This window comes from Hippocampus zosterae, chromosome 11, assembly GCF_025434085.1.
Source record: "Hippocampus zosterae strain Florida chromosome 11, ASM2543408v3, whole genome shotgun sequence".
Classification (NCBI taxonomy): domain Eukaryota; kingdom Metazoa; phylum Chordata; class Actinopteri; order Syngnathiformes; family Syngnathidae; genus Hippocampus; species Hippocampus zosterae.
In genome coordinates, this window is record NC_067461.1 from 19174786 (window position 1) to 19191361 (window position 16576).

The 16576-nt window shown below is 42.8% G+C and overlaps 2 protein-coding genes across 5 annotated transcripts in view; one reads left to right on the plus strand and one right to left on the minus strand.

Moving 5' to 3' along the window:
• LOC127610684 (stromal membrane-associated protein 1-like) overlaps nt 1-3217 on the plus strand; it is a 73348-nt gene extending 70131 nt beyond the window's left edge. For all 3 annotated transcript variants that reach the window (XM_052081121.1, XM_052081122.1, XM_052081123.1), the window contains one exon: nt 461-3217. In XM_052081121.1, coding sequence (XP_051937081.1) covers nt 461-586 — 126 coding nt within the window. In that variant the 3' untranslated portion in view covers nt 587-3217. The remainder of the gene's footprint in view (nt 1-460) is intronic.
• A 257-nt stretch (nt 3218-3474) lies between these two features.
• b3gat2 (beta-1,3-glucuronyltransferase 2 (glucuronosyltransferase S)) overlaps nt 3475-16576 on the minus strand; it is a 49518-nt gene continuing 36416 nt past the window's right edge. For both annotated transcript variants that reach the window (XM_052081161.1, XM_052081160.1), the window contains exon 4: nt 3475-5888. In XM_052081161.1, the coding sequence (XP_051937121.1) occupies nt 5802-5888 (87 nt within the window). In that variant the 3' untranslated portion in view covers nt 3475-5801. The remainder of the gene's footprint in view (nt 5889-16576) is intronic.

Consider the following 16576-nt stretch of genomic DNA (forward strand, 5'->3'; position numbering starts at 1 on the left):
AAGCCAGGCACATTTGAGATCGCGTCGGCTCTTAGTTTGCGTGCGCGTATAAGCGTGTGCGTGTGGTTCACGTGTGTGGATACACACATGCCTGCACAAAGCTCTCAGATGGTCGGATAAGAGAGTGGTGCAGCACCAAGGCACATTCATAATAGATAAGACAAAATGGAAGACCGAGGGCAAGCAGAGAGAAGCAGATGAGGCGCTGAATAGAGAAGCCTGAGGCAAAGTGTCAGGAGGTGACTTGGGGAGTGGTGGTGAGAGCAGTAATCAAGGAGAAGAGTGAGGTAAAGTGTGTTTTCTTTGCTTTTTCTGGTCTCTCTCTCTCTCTCTCTCTCTCTCTCTCTCTCTCTCTCTCTCTCTCTCTCTCTCTCTCTCTCTCTCTCTCTCTATATATATATATACACACACAGGATGTATGTTTTTTTTTTCTACTACACTTGCATCTTTCTCCTCTCAGTTATCCCAGCAGATGTCAGACATGGCCATAAATGGAGGCGCACCTCCATCGGGCACCCCTGCAGCCAGTTGGTCCGCAGCGTCAACAGCTTCTGGACAGACCCTCAGCACTCAGCTGTGGAAGTGACGAGTCCACAGTCCATAAAATTTGTGGTGCGGCCTGTGGCGCCTTACACAACAGCCATTCCTCCACACCATCCTCAAGGTTTCCTTTACAACGCCAAGACAATACAGGCAGGTTGGGAGTGGGGGGGGGGGGGGGTCCGGCAGCCGTCATGTTTTGTCTTAATTGTATCTCATTTGGATTTCCTGTTGGTGTTGTGTGAAGAGTAGGTACAGTTTCAGTCCAATAAACAATAGAGAACACTGCTGGACAGAGTATCCGCTAAAGTCATGTTATAGTTCTATAATAGCATTTTAAAACTTAATAGATAGTAAATAGTCATTGAGTGCGTACAATAGATATGGTTCCCTTGTCGTGGTTTATCTCCTCGCTCTGCTGCATATGTTCTACTCCTCCCACGCCTGCACTCACCTTCTTTCAAGCCAGCAGAGCATTGTGCGCCGCTAATAGTCTGACCAGTCCTGTATTTGTGTGAAGATGCGGTGTAAACCCCCGAGCCATCGCCGGCGGTCAGGTCAGTGAGTCATCTCCCAGTCATTTGTTGCATACTAATTTGTTAATCATGCTCAATTACAGAATTACAAAATTGGAGAATAGAACTGAAATATAACAGTTATGCAGTGATGGACAAGGATGCTTATATACTAAATCCACAACATGAAGTCGCTGCAGGAAAGTGTTATTTTTTTTACCATATTATTTTTTCTTGAGGTCCACTTGGAATTACAGCGGAACCTCAAAATTGAAACTCGTAAGTCTGACTCTGAGGTCACACTGTTTTGATCAACTATCAACTTCTCAAAAGAATCCACAAAAGTCACACAAACGTGGAGGTCAAATCACATGAGATGTCACACGAGAGTTCATCTGAGTGAGCACCACATAGATTTTGTGATTCCATCACCGGTGCCCTTCTGTGACTGCAAAGATGATAATAGTGAAAGACAATAGAACTGGAAATGGACATATCCGAAAAGCAGTAAACGCACATCTCTATCTTGACAACTCATGACAATGCTTAATAATAAAACAGCAAGAATGAAAAGAACGCCAAAATTGAGCTGTCTTGGCTGCACACTAAGGCAACGCCGTGCCTTGTTCTGGCTCTGATGCAAATCAGTCAGTCATTCAGTACACATATCTGTGTCGACAAACATACGACGGCATAGTCAACAATAAATAGACTGTAAGAGAAAAAGAGCGATGCGACATTGACCTTCAAGTGATGTGTGTGTCAGCTTTATGCATTGCCCCGACTTGGCTCACAGCGTTCATTACTGCGTGGTGAAAACACATTATATTATGTATGTTTTACAAATATTTGTTCATATCATTGAGGTTTTATAACACAATGGCCATTTATTACGGTAGATGGAATCAATGCATTTCATTTTTCATAACTTTCTGTTTTGGAGGACTGTATATGCTCGAATTGGCAACTGTCATCTTGGAACATATTGCGATCGCTGTACGTTGAGCAGAGTGTTTCCCGTCTGCGGAGTTGTAGTCCGGAAAGTCAGCTGTGCAATGTGATATCACTCAAAACCGATTCCATTTTTAAAATGCATTGTCAACCATCAGCGCGTGTGCAGTCTATTATTTTGAACATGCAATTTTGCCCCCCTCTATTCGAGATCGAAGTAAATCAGGTGTTGACAGTGAACAAACTATCCACTGTTGGGTTGTCCAAAGCTAAGGTCTTGTAGGAGTTTTCTGCGGCTATGTTGCATGTTTCGTTTCTGAAGCAAAACGGCAGGTCTCGCGACTGGGCTCCCAGCCAGTGAAGTCATTCCTTTTGTCTGGAGACCTCTCTTGCATTCCTGAAGGCAAATTAAACCACCGCAGAATCACCGCGATTCATCTCGGTGCACTTTATATACCGCTGAGCGAGCGCTGTATCTCAGTATATTGTGTTTCTGTCTCTCAAGATGGTCGTCAGGGAACAGATAAGTGAAATGTGTATTTACTTTTAACCGTAAGACATCTACCAATCTCCTCCCTTCCATAACAATGCAGTTTCAAATCCATAGGTGAGTCTTAACCCATTGTTCTGCCCTCCCCGCTTTTTAAATTGTTTTTATTGTGTCCATTGTTGCGTGCTGTACAAGAGAAGCACAATAATTGTGAAGCAAATAAACCCGGATGACCAATGATGATGATGGTGACCTGCATGAAAAATTTTGGACTGGTCCCATCGTTGCTGTTGAGTTCATGTTGAGATTAAAAGCAACAGTATAAATGCACACACCAGCTAAAAACAAACAAAAAAAGTTTAAAATAAATTCACTGCCACACCAATGCAGGGAATTACATTCACTTGTCACAGGGTCCCTCTGCCATGCAATAAATATTCAGCATTAGGCATAAAATAAATGTGGTTCCTGTGGATGACCCATCAACACATGACATGTCCTCCAGGTTTATTTACATTTGTGTTTACATTTTCTGGTGCCTAATACAAACAGTGTCTCTGTAACATCAATTTGTCCATGTTCATTATTGTCCAAAGGCTATAATTTCGATGTGTGAGTAGCTTTTTGTCATTTGGGAATTCCATTGGCTTTGTATTGGTCCCAGAATTTATATCACCTGGAATAAAGGATGTTGAATCCCAGATGCAATTGTGCATATGTACTATTTCTTCTGTGTTATTCAAGACTGGTGTGCTGCATTTACAGTACACACTGATGCCTTCTACTTGCAGCACTCCGTTTTGCTGAGCTTTTTCTGTTTGTCCACTTTATCGGTTGTTTATCGTTGCCATGCGGGCTATTGTCAAATCTCATGACAAGTTTCATGTGAGAGGGTCCACACATTGCTGACAGTATGTTCACTTTGGGTCATTTAGAGGGGAACAACATAATTGGTACAAATAATAACTTAGGCATTACTTAATAGATACCACATCAAAATTTTATTCATTCTGGATAGTGTAAAGACATCACATAATCTGGAAGCTGGGTGAAAACCAGGCTACTAAAATAATTGAATTATTCTTTTCAGTGAGCTCCGTCAAGTTGTAACACATTTGTTTTGTGTATTATGTACTGATCATTTTATGTGAGCATGAAGTTGACAAACAATCAGTTTAGTTTGGTTGACATTCACAAATCGAAATTTGAAGGATTGCAGCTTCTGTGAAAGGAACTTCTATCTTTGCGGACTTCAGCACCCAACAAGACAATGAACGGGCTTATCAAAGTTCTGACGATATGCGTAGTAGTGTCGCAGGCTAGTCTTTGTCAAGCAGTTGTGCATGTGCATTCAATGACCTCTTCAAAAGGGCACCTCAAGGCTCACTGCATGAGCCACTTTACTTTGCAACTTACAGAGAAATCACCCTTTTTCTTTGTTTTTTATATTATTGTAACAAACGGATTTCCGTGAAACAGTATTTGCACTCTTCTCCTCTTTTTTTTTTAACCATACCCAGCCCTGATTACCTCCAGACCTGTTAAATCAAGAAATCACTTAAATAGAACCGGTCTGACAACATGTCGGCCAAAAATATCAAATAGTTGCAACAAATGGCACAGTCCAAAGATATTGTACACCAGATGACAAACAAAGTAATTGACATCCATCAGTCTGGTTGTACAAAGCCACTCCTAAAGGCTTGGGACTCAAGCAAACCACAGTGAGAACCATTATCCACAAATGGAGAAAACAATGAAAGAATAAGGAAGAGATTGGACGAAAATGGCAGATTTCCAAAACAAAAATAAGGACTAGGGAAAATATTTTATGGGCTGATGAGAGGAAAGTTGAACTTTTTGTTAGGTGTGTGTTTCATTACAACTAGTGTAAATGCAACACAGCATTTCAGAAAAAGGACATTATATTAACAGTCAAACATGGTGGTGGAAGTGAAATGGTCTGGGGCTGCTGTACTGACTCAGGACCTGGATGACTTGGTGTAAATGGTAAAACAAGAATTCTGCCGTTTGTCTGAAAACCTTGAAAGAGAATGTTCCACATCAGTTTGTGACCACAAGCTGAAACATGCTTGGATTTTGTAGCCGGGCAACAATCCAAAACATATCGGCAAGTCAACTTCAGAAAGGCAATGAGGGCTGGAGGTTGCTGGTGGTGGGAATGAAGGTTTTGAAGTGGACTCGTCACAGTCCAGACTTCGATCCGACTGAAATGCTACAAAATGACTTCAAATAGGCCGTTCATGCGCAAAAGCCCTCCAGTGTTGCTGCATTCAAGCAATTCTGCAATGAAGAGTGGGCCAAAATATTTCAATTGGAGATATGAAAGACTCATCGCCAGTTACACAAAGCACTTGATTTCAGTTGTTGCAGCTGAGAGTAGCCCAAGCAGTTATTAGGGTTAGGCGGCAAATACTTTTTCCTCACATGGTTGGGTAGCTTTCATTCAGGATTCAGCATTCAGGATGAGCATTTTACAAAGTTTTCTTGACTGTCAATCTCTCTCAGAATGTCGTGACACTTACTTACATTCAGCAAAGTGCCTTGGTGGATTTTGCTCAAATTCTGATCGATTGGTGGTACGTTCTTGAGACCGCAAATTAGATGAGACATGATCCACAGTCTTTTGCTTGATTTACTTCAAGATACAAAAAATTAACCATTGCTTAATGGCTATCTACACTCTGCCTGTCGATCTAGATGAAGAAACACACAACTATCAGAGTCGAAAGTGAATTCATGCATAACCCGAATTCTCATAAGCATTAACTCAGAGAAACATTACAGTAAACCATGTCAGACGATGTAGGCAAGTACTTTGGACAGACCACAAGTCTTGATTGTTTATTGTTACATCAGTATTATGCACCACGAGTAATACTTAAATGCTTCAAAAAATAATCACATTCAGACTTCAACACAATGCTGTTTTTTTTAATTTTATTTTTAATTTTACAACCAAGGATGGAAGAAATGCACGGTTTTAATTGTCTTGTTTGGGGTCATTTGTGGTGGAGCTGTTAACGCTATGGACATCCCATTGCTGCCCTCTATTTGATAAATAATCGGTCCAGGAACGAGGTCAGCTGGGATTTACTACAGTCCTTTAGGTCTTGAAAATAGATTGAGTGACATTGTTTTGTGTTGTCCAGCTCTCACTGTTCATGTTGACAAGGTCTTGACTGATGCACTTGTTTGAAGGGAGCGAGCGTGAGCTACCAGCAAACGCAAGCTATTTCGTATCCAGAATCCCTTTTAAAATACACTTTTCTTCATGCAGTCGCTCACACCTCGATGAGCACCGTGTCCTTAGGATGCTTGGTCTCATTTCCAAGGTGTGGTTTCTCAGTGCGTGTGTGCCAAACCAGCACCTGGGGGTGGAGGCGAGAAAGAAAGAAAGAAAGAAAGAAGTTGAATCACGAAAAAAAAGATAATGGTTGGTTTATTTGAATGCAGGTGATCCATAGTTTTACAGCTATGTAGCAGCAGATGTTGCCAGTGCGACCACTGCATCCAAAACTGCACATTTCCTCAGTGTGGGACAAATAAAGGTTGCCTTATCTTATCTTAAAACATATAATAAATAATACAATATTCACTGCTTTTTGTTTTAAACTTATTTCAAAATGTAAAAAAAATAAATACACACAAAAGAACAGCACCTGCCAATGACATGAACAAATATTTCCTTTATTATTTTGATAAGGTTTTTTTTTAAATGAAGAAATCACCTGGACTTGACTAGAAGCTTTGCTTTGTTGACACACATTTAGCAACAATCACAGCCTAAAATATTTTGGAGTACGATGTCCCAAACACTCAATATCTTGCATTTCTCTTTGCAGTACCTCTCATGCTCCATCTGGTTGGTTAAACACAATATTAGGCCCTTGGATGTTTTGGCACAAATAATTAAACTTAAAATTCCAAGGACAATGTTGGTCTCAAAGGTTAACATATAAGGGATCAGAAGGCAAAGAAAAGGGCATGCTGGAGCCTATGCCAGTTGATTTCGGGCAGCAGGCGGGGTGTACCCTGCACTGGTTGCTAGCCAATCGCAGGGCACACATAGACGAGCAACCATTCATACTCTTAAGCAGACGTAAGGACAACTGATTCGTCAAGTTGCCTGTGCTGATATATGGATATATTTGGTTCATACGGTAGGTGGGGATCCCTCAGATCATAATTAAAACTGACAGAGAACCGTGCGACCCAAAGGGATATGAAGCCGATTGCGTTATCTTGTCTTGAGATTATGAACGTCTCTTTAGAACTGACCCCCCCCCCCCCCCAACTGTAAAGTGTCGGGACAAAAGTGAAGACCGAACCAGGACTGTGAAAAAAAGACATGCAATTTCTGTCTTAATTTATGTTCAAAAAATGATCAGAAAAGTGAATTTGAAGAGTGGTGCTGAACCCTTTAATGCATCCTGATAACACGATAAACTGTCCACTCTAGTAACCACTGTCCTAGAAAGGCTTAATGAACAGAGTTTTGGTGTCGTGTCACAAAATCCATTCACGAAGGCTGGATTTAAATGACAAAAGGATTGACTTCCCATATGGCCCATGGGGTCTCCATATACTGCAGGGGTCACCAAGGTGGTGCCCGTGAGCCCCCAAGGACCACATTAGCCCATGGGACACTTCAGAGAATAGCTCACCAGTGATAGGGGATTGTGATTTGCTATAAGATAAGATAAGATAAGATAAGATAAGAAAACATTTATTAGAAACATTCCCAATTCACAGCAGCAAAGTTATGAAAGGGCGAAGTAGAACAACAAAATATAGGAGCTGCTGGAAAGGCAGCCACTCTCGGGGCACCATATAGGTGATCATTTTAAAACACTGGCAGAGAAAATGTGTTTTGGTAATTGATTATCTTGATTATCTTATCAGTGATTCCATCAATTATTCGGGTAATCACCATTTTTGTGGTTGAATTATCAGTGACTCCATTTGGATGTTCATACTTTGTCGCTTCTACCTGCAGTTTGGTGGGCAAAAATTCAATATGGATCACACATCTACAAGAGTGATTATGAATTGGTACATCTAAATTTGCTGATCAGTAGTGTCTACACACACGGTTTACACAAAGAACACGCACAAAAAAACAAACAAAACAGCAACAGTTAATCCAAATAGGCAGCTTCAGGAAATAGCCAAAATATGTAGGAAACCTGTTTAATAAGCACCACTTGTTTATGACATTATTTGCATATTGCGAACATCAGTCACAGGAGGAAAAAAAAGAAACCTCCCTTCAAAACCCGGAGACCTCCTCGCTACCTATGACCTTGACGGACTGGGATTCTTCAATCGTTAGCGGGTGCCTAATGAGGACCGCGAAGATGGAAGGAAAGGCGGACTATTCTGAATGTAGGATCTATGTTTTTATTATTATTAAACTTGTACTCTACTCCAATGTCTGTTTTCTGTTTTTTTTTGGGGGGGGGCACTACTGCACTCATCTTCCATTGTATTTTGCTTGTTACTCATATGTGCCAGGAGGCATTCCCCAGTCTGACACCTTACCAAACATCTCCAAGCAAAACACAACACATCTCTGCAGCTCTTAATCACACTTAGCAGTCAGTGTCACCGCACATCGGTGAGAAAACACTGCAAGGCATGCAAACAGTCATCCAAGAGTGCCAAGAGTCATTTCATTAGTTTCCTTTTTTTTAATTGGTTCCGTCCTGATGCTAATTATCTTATAATTCAGCAGTAGCTGACATTTGTGGCTCCACGGCAACATTTTGCACTCTGAGATTCACAGGGCTTTGATTTATAGCAGGCTGAAAATACCGCAAGTGTGCGCTTATGGGCTTCTCCCTTGGAATATGTCACTTCCTACCCACTGTGGCACTAATTTGTCCACTTTGCATACTTAACGAGACTAATGCGGCATCCACTAAGAACTACGCCAGAGTTGTGGGGAGTATGAGTGTGTGTATGTACAGTATGTATGAATGTGTGTGTGTGTGTGTGCGTGTGTGTGTGTGTGTGTGTGTGTGTGTGTGTGTGCGCCCACCTGCATTAATCATGCACTAAGAGTGGCCTCTGCATTGCCCTGGAATATCTTGCCCCTTTTTATCACATTTGGCATATCTGACTTTTTCTCTTATAGCTTTGTGTGCGCTCTCTCTAGCTTTTTTGTACTCTCGCTCGTTCTCTTTTTCCTTGAGGGGACTTGGAGACAAAACGCTTTACCTGGGTGTTTTATTCCCCTTAATCGCAGAGAGAGAGAGAGAGAGAGAGAGAGAGAGAGAGAGAGAGAGAAGCCTCCTCCACATCAGAATTAGACGTTTGAGAATGAACTCCATCAGTAAAACTACCAATGCAATTTCCTCTCTGATTTTCTTTTTGTCACTTTTTTTCACATTTAAAGTGTGTGTGTGTGTGCGTTTTAAGTCCATCCATCCATCCATTTTCCGATCCGTTTTATCCTCACAGGGTCGCGAGGGGTGCTGGAGCCCTGTCCCAGGTGTCTTCGGGTAGTAGGCAGGAGACACCCCGAACCGGTGGCCAGCCAATCACAGGATACACAGAGACAAACAACCATCCGTGTTCACACTCGCACCTAGGGACAATTTGGAGTGTTTAAACAGCCGGCCATGCATGTTTTGGGAATGTGAGAGGAAACCGGGGTACCCGGAAAAAATCCACACAGGCATGGGGAGAACATGCAACTTCCACACAGGGACGCCAAAGCTGGAATCGAACCCTGCACCTCTGCACTGTGATGTCGACGCCCTAACCAGTCGACAAATGGGGCCCCCCTGTTTTTTAGGTCTCAAATGTAATTGCAGTCCAAAAATGTGCCGAATAATCATGTTGACACAATGAAACATTATATTATACTTGGACAGACGCACACAAATTCAAGATTTTTAGAACAGCTTGTCGAGGATGTACAGTAGGTGACAGCGTCAGACCACCAATTTACAAACAGCCTGTGTCTTTTGTTATGAATTAATAACTGAACTTGTTAAATAATTACTTTGTCTGTTCTACACAACACAAACACAAATTGGTATTTTTTATTTTATTTATTTTATTGTTCACGAATCTTTGGTATCTTACAATATGAATAGAAAAAAAATATACACCAATGTGTGTTTTTTCTTGTTTTCCAAAAACACTGAAATATGACTGAGGCAGGTTGACAATGTGGCCGACGATGATATGCAACTATGATCACCAAGGATCATTTGTCAGCATCATTTTACCAGAAAATGACACATTTTGGTTTCAAAGACCTCTGAATTACTTACAAATGTTGTCTCCAAGAGTCATGGATCGAAGTCAGACAAGTGTACCACTACGTCAGCAGTAAGGTCCACCTTCAATCGATCACTCCTCGTCTTCTTTATCTTATCTAGCCTGTGTTTAGACTTACTGTCGGAATTGGAAGACCATGTAAGGCTCCAGGAATCGAGATTAGCACCTCAGCTAAAAAAGTTCGCTTTCACAACAGCTACTAAGGATCCGCGGCCAAATTTGGGTCAGTGAAACTCGCCTTTGGGGGATGGAAGCAAGCAATGATTGTTGCGCTCCCTAATGAAGGAGATCTTTCCAACTGCGGCAAGCGGAGGGGGAATTTCATTACTATCGATTTCCTGCCACACTTCTTATGTGTGCTACTATTCAACCGAAATTTCAAAGCTGGTGATGAAAACAGACTTAACAGCAAATATTCCATCTTTTCTGCTGAAATACACTAAAATGAATACACAGATGCATTCTGTCAGTAATCCTTTTTTTTGGGGTGACACCTCGGATAAAATGAATCAAATAAAAAAAAATCGATGTTGGATAGCAATTCACCCCATGGCCGATGCTTTCAGTGAATGTGGCCTGTTTTTTGTGGTTGCTCTCTGATTTTAAAGCGGCCAAAAAAAAAAGATGATGACCCCAAGCAGAGGTACCAAGCCAAGCTTGTAGCGTGCAGTGAAAAGTGACACAAATCTGCTGACCACATCAGAAAGGCTGCTTCGCGTTCACACTGGCATTTTTAATTATTATTATTATTTTTTTTTTTTAACCAATGAGCCCAGTTTGGATCCAGTTCCAACCCAAACCAGCTGAGATGTCACAGGAAAAAAAAGTTCCTGGTGTTTAGTCCATTGCACACATATAGTCTGCGTTTTATCCGCTTGTACCGAACTACTGCGAGAAACGCATTTGACAAGAACTACCAGGTATGGCTTACTCTGATCGCAACCACAGGCTAATTAATGAACTGAGTGATGTCATACTGTGACTGGAATGAGCTTTTATTGAGTAATGATGTCACTGCCATTGAAATGACTGATGGTGTCAAAGCCTGTTAAAGGCCAGCATTCATATCAGCCCCATTAAAGGTAATGGGGCTGATAATCGTTGCGATAGTTTCAACACACAGCTGTCAGCGGCAGCTGCGGCAGCAGTCGACTGTAAATGATGAGCCAGCAGGACTGAATATTTATCCTCTTCCCTGCAGGAGACATTAACCAATAATCCTCCAGGGACATACTGCAATGCCACACACACACACACACACACACACACATACACACACACACACACGCACGCACACACACACACACACTCCATAAGGAGAAGGAGTTTCAATTGTGGTCTTTTCATTGCCACATAAAATAAAACTAATGTTGCTTTTTTTTTTGCTCTTTTTGGGGACGCAAGATGAATGTGACTTCAGGGTTTAAATGTTTCAACATTCTTGAAATCACCCATGTACAATATGATTCAATATTTATCGTGCCCCACATCATGACATCACTGGACATGGAAGCAACATAAAACTGGAGGCCTCTTTAACTTTTGCTACCCAGCTCTCCTTTGGCTCATGGGTTCATTTAGCCTACTGTCCACGAATGCAAAACCAGGTCTCGAGGCTTGGCATTATCATTCAATTGGCACAAAATGCAGTGAGAAAAGAGGAAATGTAAAATCAGACAAACAGAATCTGGGACTAAGAGGCCAACGTTTGATGGTAGAAGACGGGTTGATCACATGCTTACCAGTGTTGTGAGAGCGCGAAATGAAAAAGTGCTTCAACTTTTTGGTGGCTACAAACGATCTAACAATTATGACGATGGCCGGGCAAAGTTCCAACTGTTATTGTGTTTGCAATTTAACCCTTTCAGGGCCAGCGGTGACTACAGTGGACAGCTCATCATGTTATCAGGTTACAGGGTGTATAAAAGGGTTAAGGCACATAACATGGTACAGAAGTCAAATTGTGAAAAAAAGTTTGTCACTATGTTATGTTTTCCCAATGGTAAATAATAGTGTGTTTTCAATATTGCATTCAAAGTTCCACTTTTCCCCAGGAACAGAACTGCACTGTGCAAGCTGTTTCTGGCAGGGGCATGTTACTTTCATCATTACTAATTAGGAAGGCATTTCCAAGTAGCCTAATAAGCACAATTGCCAAGTCATATTGAAGTTATTGTTACAATATGAAAAACAGAAACAAATGTGTTTGCTAAAATCCATGTTTTATATATATATATATATATATATATATATATATATATATATATATATATATTAAAAAAAAAATCCTCATCTCACCCCTCGGGTGGTGTCCGTCCCTCATTCAGCTCGGGTCCTCTACCAGAGGCCAGGAAGCTTGAGTGTTCTGCGCAGTATCCTTGCTGTTCCCAGCACTGCACATTTCTGGACTGAGATGTCCGATGTTGTTCCCGGGATCTGTTGCAACCACTCATCTAGTTTGGGGGTCACTGCCCCGAGTGCTCCGACCACCACAGGCACGACTGTCACCTTTACCTTCCAGGCTCTCTCCAGCTCCTCTCTGAGCCCTTGGTATTTCTCGAGTTTCTCATGTTCCTTCTTCCTGATGTTTCCATCACTTGGGACCGCTACATCCACTACAACGGCTTTCCTCTGCCCTTTATCTATGATCACGATATCTGGTTGGTTCGCCATTACCATCTTGTCAGTCTGGATCTGGAAGTCCCACAGGATCTTCGCTCTGTCATTCTCCACCACCTTCGGAGGTGTTTCCCATTTTGACCTTGGGGTTTCCAGTCCATACTCCGCACAGATGTTTCGGTAGACTATGCCAGCCACCTGGTTATGGCGTTCCATGTAGGCTTTCCCTGCCAGCATCTTACACCCTGCAGTTATGTGTTGGATCGTCTCAGGTGCCTCTTTGCACAACCTACACCTTGGGTCTTGTCTGGTGTGGTATATCTGGGCCTCGATGGCTCTGGTGCTCAAGGCCTGCTCCTGAGCAGCCAGGATGAGTGCCTCTGTGCTGTCCTTCAGGCCAGCCCTCTCTAGCCACTGATAGGACTTCTTGAGATCAGCCACTTCAGTTATGGTCCGGTGGTACATCCCGTGTAGGGGCTTGTCCTCCCATGATGGTCCCTCTTCCAGCACCTCATCTTCTGTTCCCCATTGTCTGAGACATTCTCTGAGTACGTCATCCGTTGGAGCCTTCTCCTTGATGTATTCATGGAGCTTGGATGTTTCATCCTGGACAGTGGCTCTCACACTCACTAGTCCCCGGCCTCCATCCTTTCGGCTTGCGTACAGTCTCAGGGTGCTGGATTTGGGATGGAACCCTCCATGCATGGTTAGGAGCTTTCGAGTCTTAACATCCGTGGTCTGAATCTCTTCCTTTGGCCACCTTATTATTCCTGCAGGGTATCTGATCACTGGCAGGGCATAGCTGTTTATTGCCCGGGTCTTATTCTTGCCATTGAGCTGGCTTCTTAGGACTTGCCTCACTCGCTGGAGGTATTTGGCCGTAGCCGCTTTCCTTGTTGCCAGTTCGAGGTTGCCATTGGCTTGTGATATACCAAGGTACTTGTAGCTGTCCTCAATGTCTGCTATTGTTCCTTCAGGGAGTGAGACCCCTTCAGTGCGGACTACCTTTCCTCTCTTAGTCACCATCCGACTACATTTCTCAAGCCCGAATGACATCCCGATGTCGCTGCTGTAGATCCTGGTTGTGTGGATCAGGGAATCTATGTCCCTTTCGCTCTTAGCATACAGCTTTATGTCATCCATGTAGAGGAGGTGACTGATCATAGCTCCATTTCTGAGGCGGTATCCATAGCCTGTCTTGGTGATTACGTGGCTTAGGGGGTTCAGTCCTATGCAGAACAGCAGTGGGGAGAGTGCATCACCTTGGTATATGCCACATTTGATGGACACTTGGGTAAGTGGCTTGCCATTGGCTTCAAGTGTGGTTTTCCACATCCTCATCGAGTTCGCAACGAAGGCTCTTAGGGTCCTGTTCACCTTATACAACTCCAAGCATTCAGTGATCCATGTATGTGGCATCGAGTCATAGGCTTTCTTGTAATCAATCCAAGCTGTGCACAGGTTGGTACGTCGGGACCTGCAGTCTTGTGCGACTGTTCTGTCAACCAGGAGCTGATGTTTGGCTCCTCTGGTATCTCTACCAATGCCCTTCTGTGCTTCGTTCATGTATTGATCCATGTGTCCACTTATCTTAGCCGCAATGATGCCTGACATGAGCTTCCATGTTGTGGAGAGACAGGTTATTGGCCGATAGTTAGATGGGGCTGCACCCTTCGAGGGATCCTTCATGATCAGGATGGTTCGCCCTTCGGTTAGCCATTCTGGGTGAGTCCCATCCCTCAGCAGCTGGTTCATTTGTACTGCTAGGCGCTCATGGAGTGCTGTGAGTTTCTTTAGCCAATAAGTGTGGACCATGTCCGGGCCTGGTGCTGTCCAGTTCTTCATATCTGAGACTCTTTCCTGTATGTCTGCCACTATTATGGTAACCGGGTTCTGTTCAGGGAGGTTGCTGTGTTCCTCTCTCAGGGTCACCAGCCATTGTGCACTGCTGTTATGTGCAACCTCCTGCTCCCATATGCCTTTCCAGTACCTTTTAGTTTCCAGTGTTGGTGGGTCAGCTATGGTGTTAGGACCCTGCCACTGAGCGTACACTTTCGCAGGTTGTGTTGCGAACAGCCTGTTTATTCGTCTGGCCTCATTCTCTTTCGTGTACCGCTTTAGGCGACTGGACAAGGCTTGGAGCCTTTGTTTGGCAGTTTCGAGTGCTTCAGGTATGGTCATCTGGATGTACCTCTCGGGTATCGGCCTTTTCATCACACCTCTCTGGGCCTCCGTCAATTGACTCACATCTTTCCGGGCCGCCTTGATCTTAGCCTCCAACCGTCTTTTCCATGGTGGGTAACGTATCTCATGGCTTCCATGGTTGCTCTTATAGCCCAGAGTCTCCAGGATCACTGATGCTGAAGCGTATATCAGCTCATTGGTTTCTGTGATCGTTACGGTAGGGATCGCCCTCAGTGCTGCATTCACACTTTCTATGAGACTTTCAGATGGTACTTCACATAGCCGTTGTAATCGGTTTCTAGGTTGCCCAGCTTTCATTCTCGCCATGATCTTAGCTTTCAGGTCAGTTGCTGAAAATCCCGCTTGGAACAAAGCGGAGATGGGCGAGATGCGATATATATATATATATATATATATATATATATATATATATATATATATATATATATGTCTCATCCAGGTCATGGTGTTGCGTAGATTGAAGTGGACCCTTGGGGCCCTATTTTCGAAGGCTGCGGCTGTGCGCTCGGCATAAAAATGCCTAACGCATTCTCGTTTTGCAACCACGTTTGGAACGTTTGCCTCACCTTTGGCGCATCTGGAAATTTGGTGACAGAAAGTAGACTGCGGTCGGCGTCAAAACATGTGCTTCTTCATTTTCCTGCCAGAGCAAGTTGTAGCTTTGGTGTGTTTGTGATTTTGGTTGAGGCGCTACATGTCGCTGGGCGTTACGGCTAACGCGGCTGCCACACCCCTGGCGCATCTTGGAATTTGGTGACAAAAAGTAGATCTAATTTTATATTTGCAAAAAAAAAATAGGTCTAAATGGTAGCACACCTTGTGGAACATCATTTTGGTGGGTTTGATTGCGGTGCGGACAGACAGTTTAAGTGCATTCGATGTCAGTGTATTTCGTTCATAAATATGACAACAGAGTGAGACAATCCCTCTGGGTTATTTTACAAATCTATTCATTGACCGAATTATTATCATGATCATCCTGAGAATATTTAAATAGAACCGTGCAGCACAACTCCAAAGTGTGCTTTTGCAGCACATTTCACATGACGTGTCAAAATAAAGTTCAATGTCTTTTTTAAAGAAACTACACTGCTATTTTGTCATCTGTTGCTTAATTTTTTCAAAGTGTGGTGTATTTGCATTCTCATACACATTTGTTCAGATAAATTCGGACCTTACTCAGCCATTACAGTACAACAAAGGAGGCTACTACTGTGCCTATTAATGAGATACATAAATTTAACACCAATTATCAAAAATATGAAAAATAGTAAAACTTGCACACAAAAATAAACAATCAAAGAAAAAATCCTTGGGGCCCAGATATTGACCAATTATAGGTTTAATAAATAATACTAATATCTGGCATGAAATTACTTTCGGGACAAGCACTAAACAATGTGCCGGTCCAATGAATAATGGAGTAATAGACAACGTAAGCCTGCAAGGAAATTGCATTTTGGTCTGAAGGTCATCTTCCTTTCAGTAACAAATGCCAACAATGCCGAAACAACAGGAGTGGGAAAAAACCCAAATAAATACAAGCTGCTTAGCCGGGAAACACTGGACTGTAATGCTTTTAGTTGATGATTCCCTTGAAAGCGGGTAATAGAATCTATTTCTCAGCAGGTCTTTGAAGGCGCCTCAGTGACGGTTGTCAAGAGGACGAGTGGCTTCATAAAACCAATTGCCAAAAGGGGCTGTTGTGATTTAAGATGAGCAGCATCGATCTTAGCTGTCTAAGCACAGACCTACAATTGACTGCGTCAGATAAAACCGTTTCTAGTCTATTCAAGCTATGTACGTCTAAGTTTAGACCAGGCCACCGGCTTTAAGCATGACTCATGCTGTCAATACAGTAATGGGGAGAGAACAGCCATTGCAAGCGAATGAATTTTTTTCCCTCCCTTTGTCTGGATCACACACACACACACACACACAC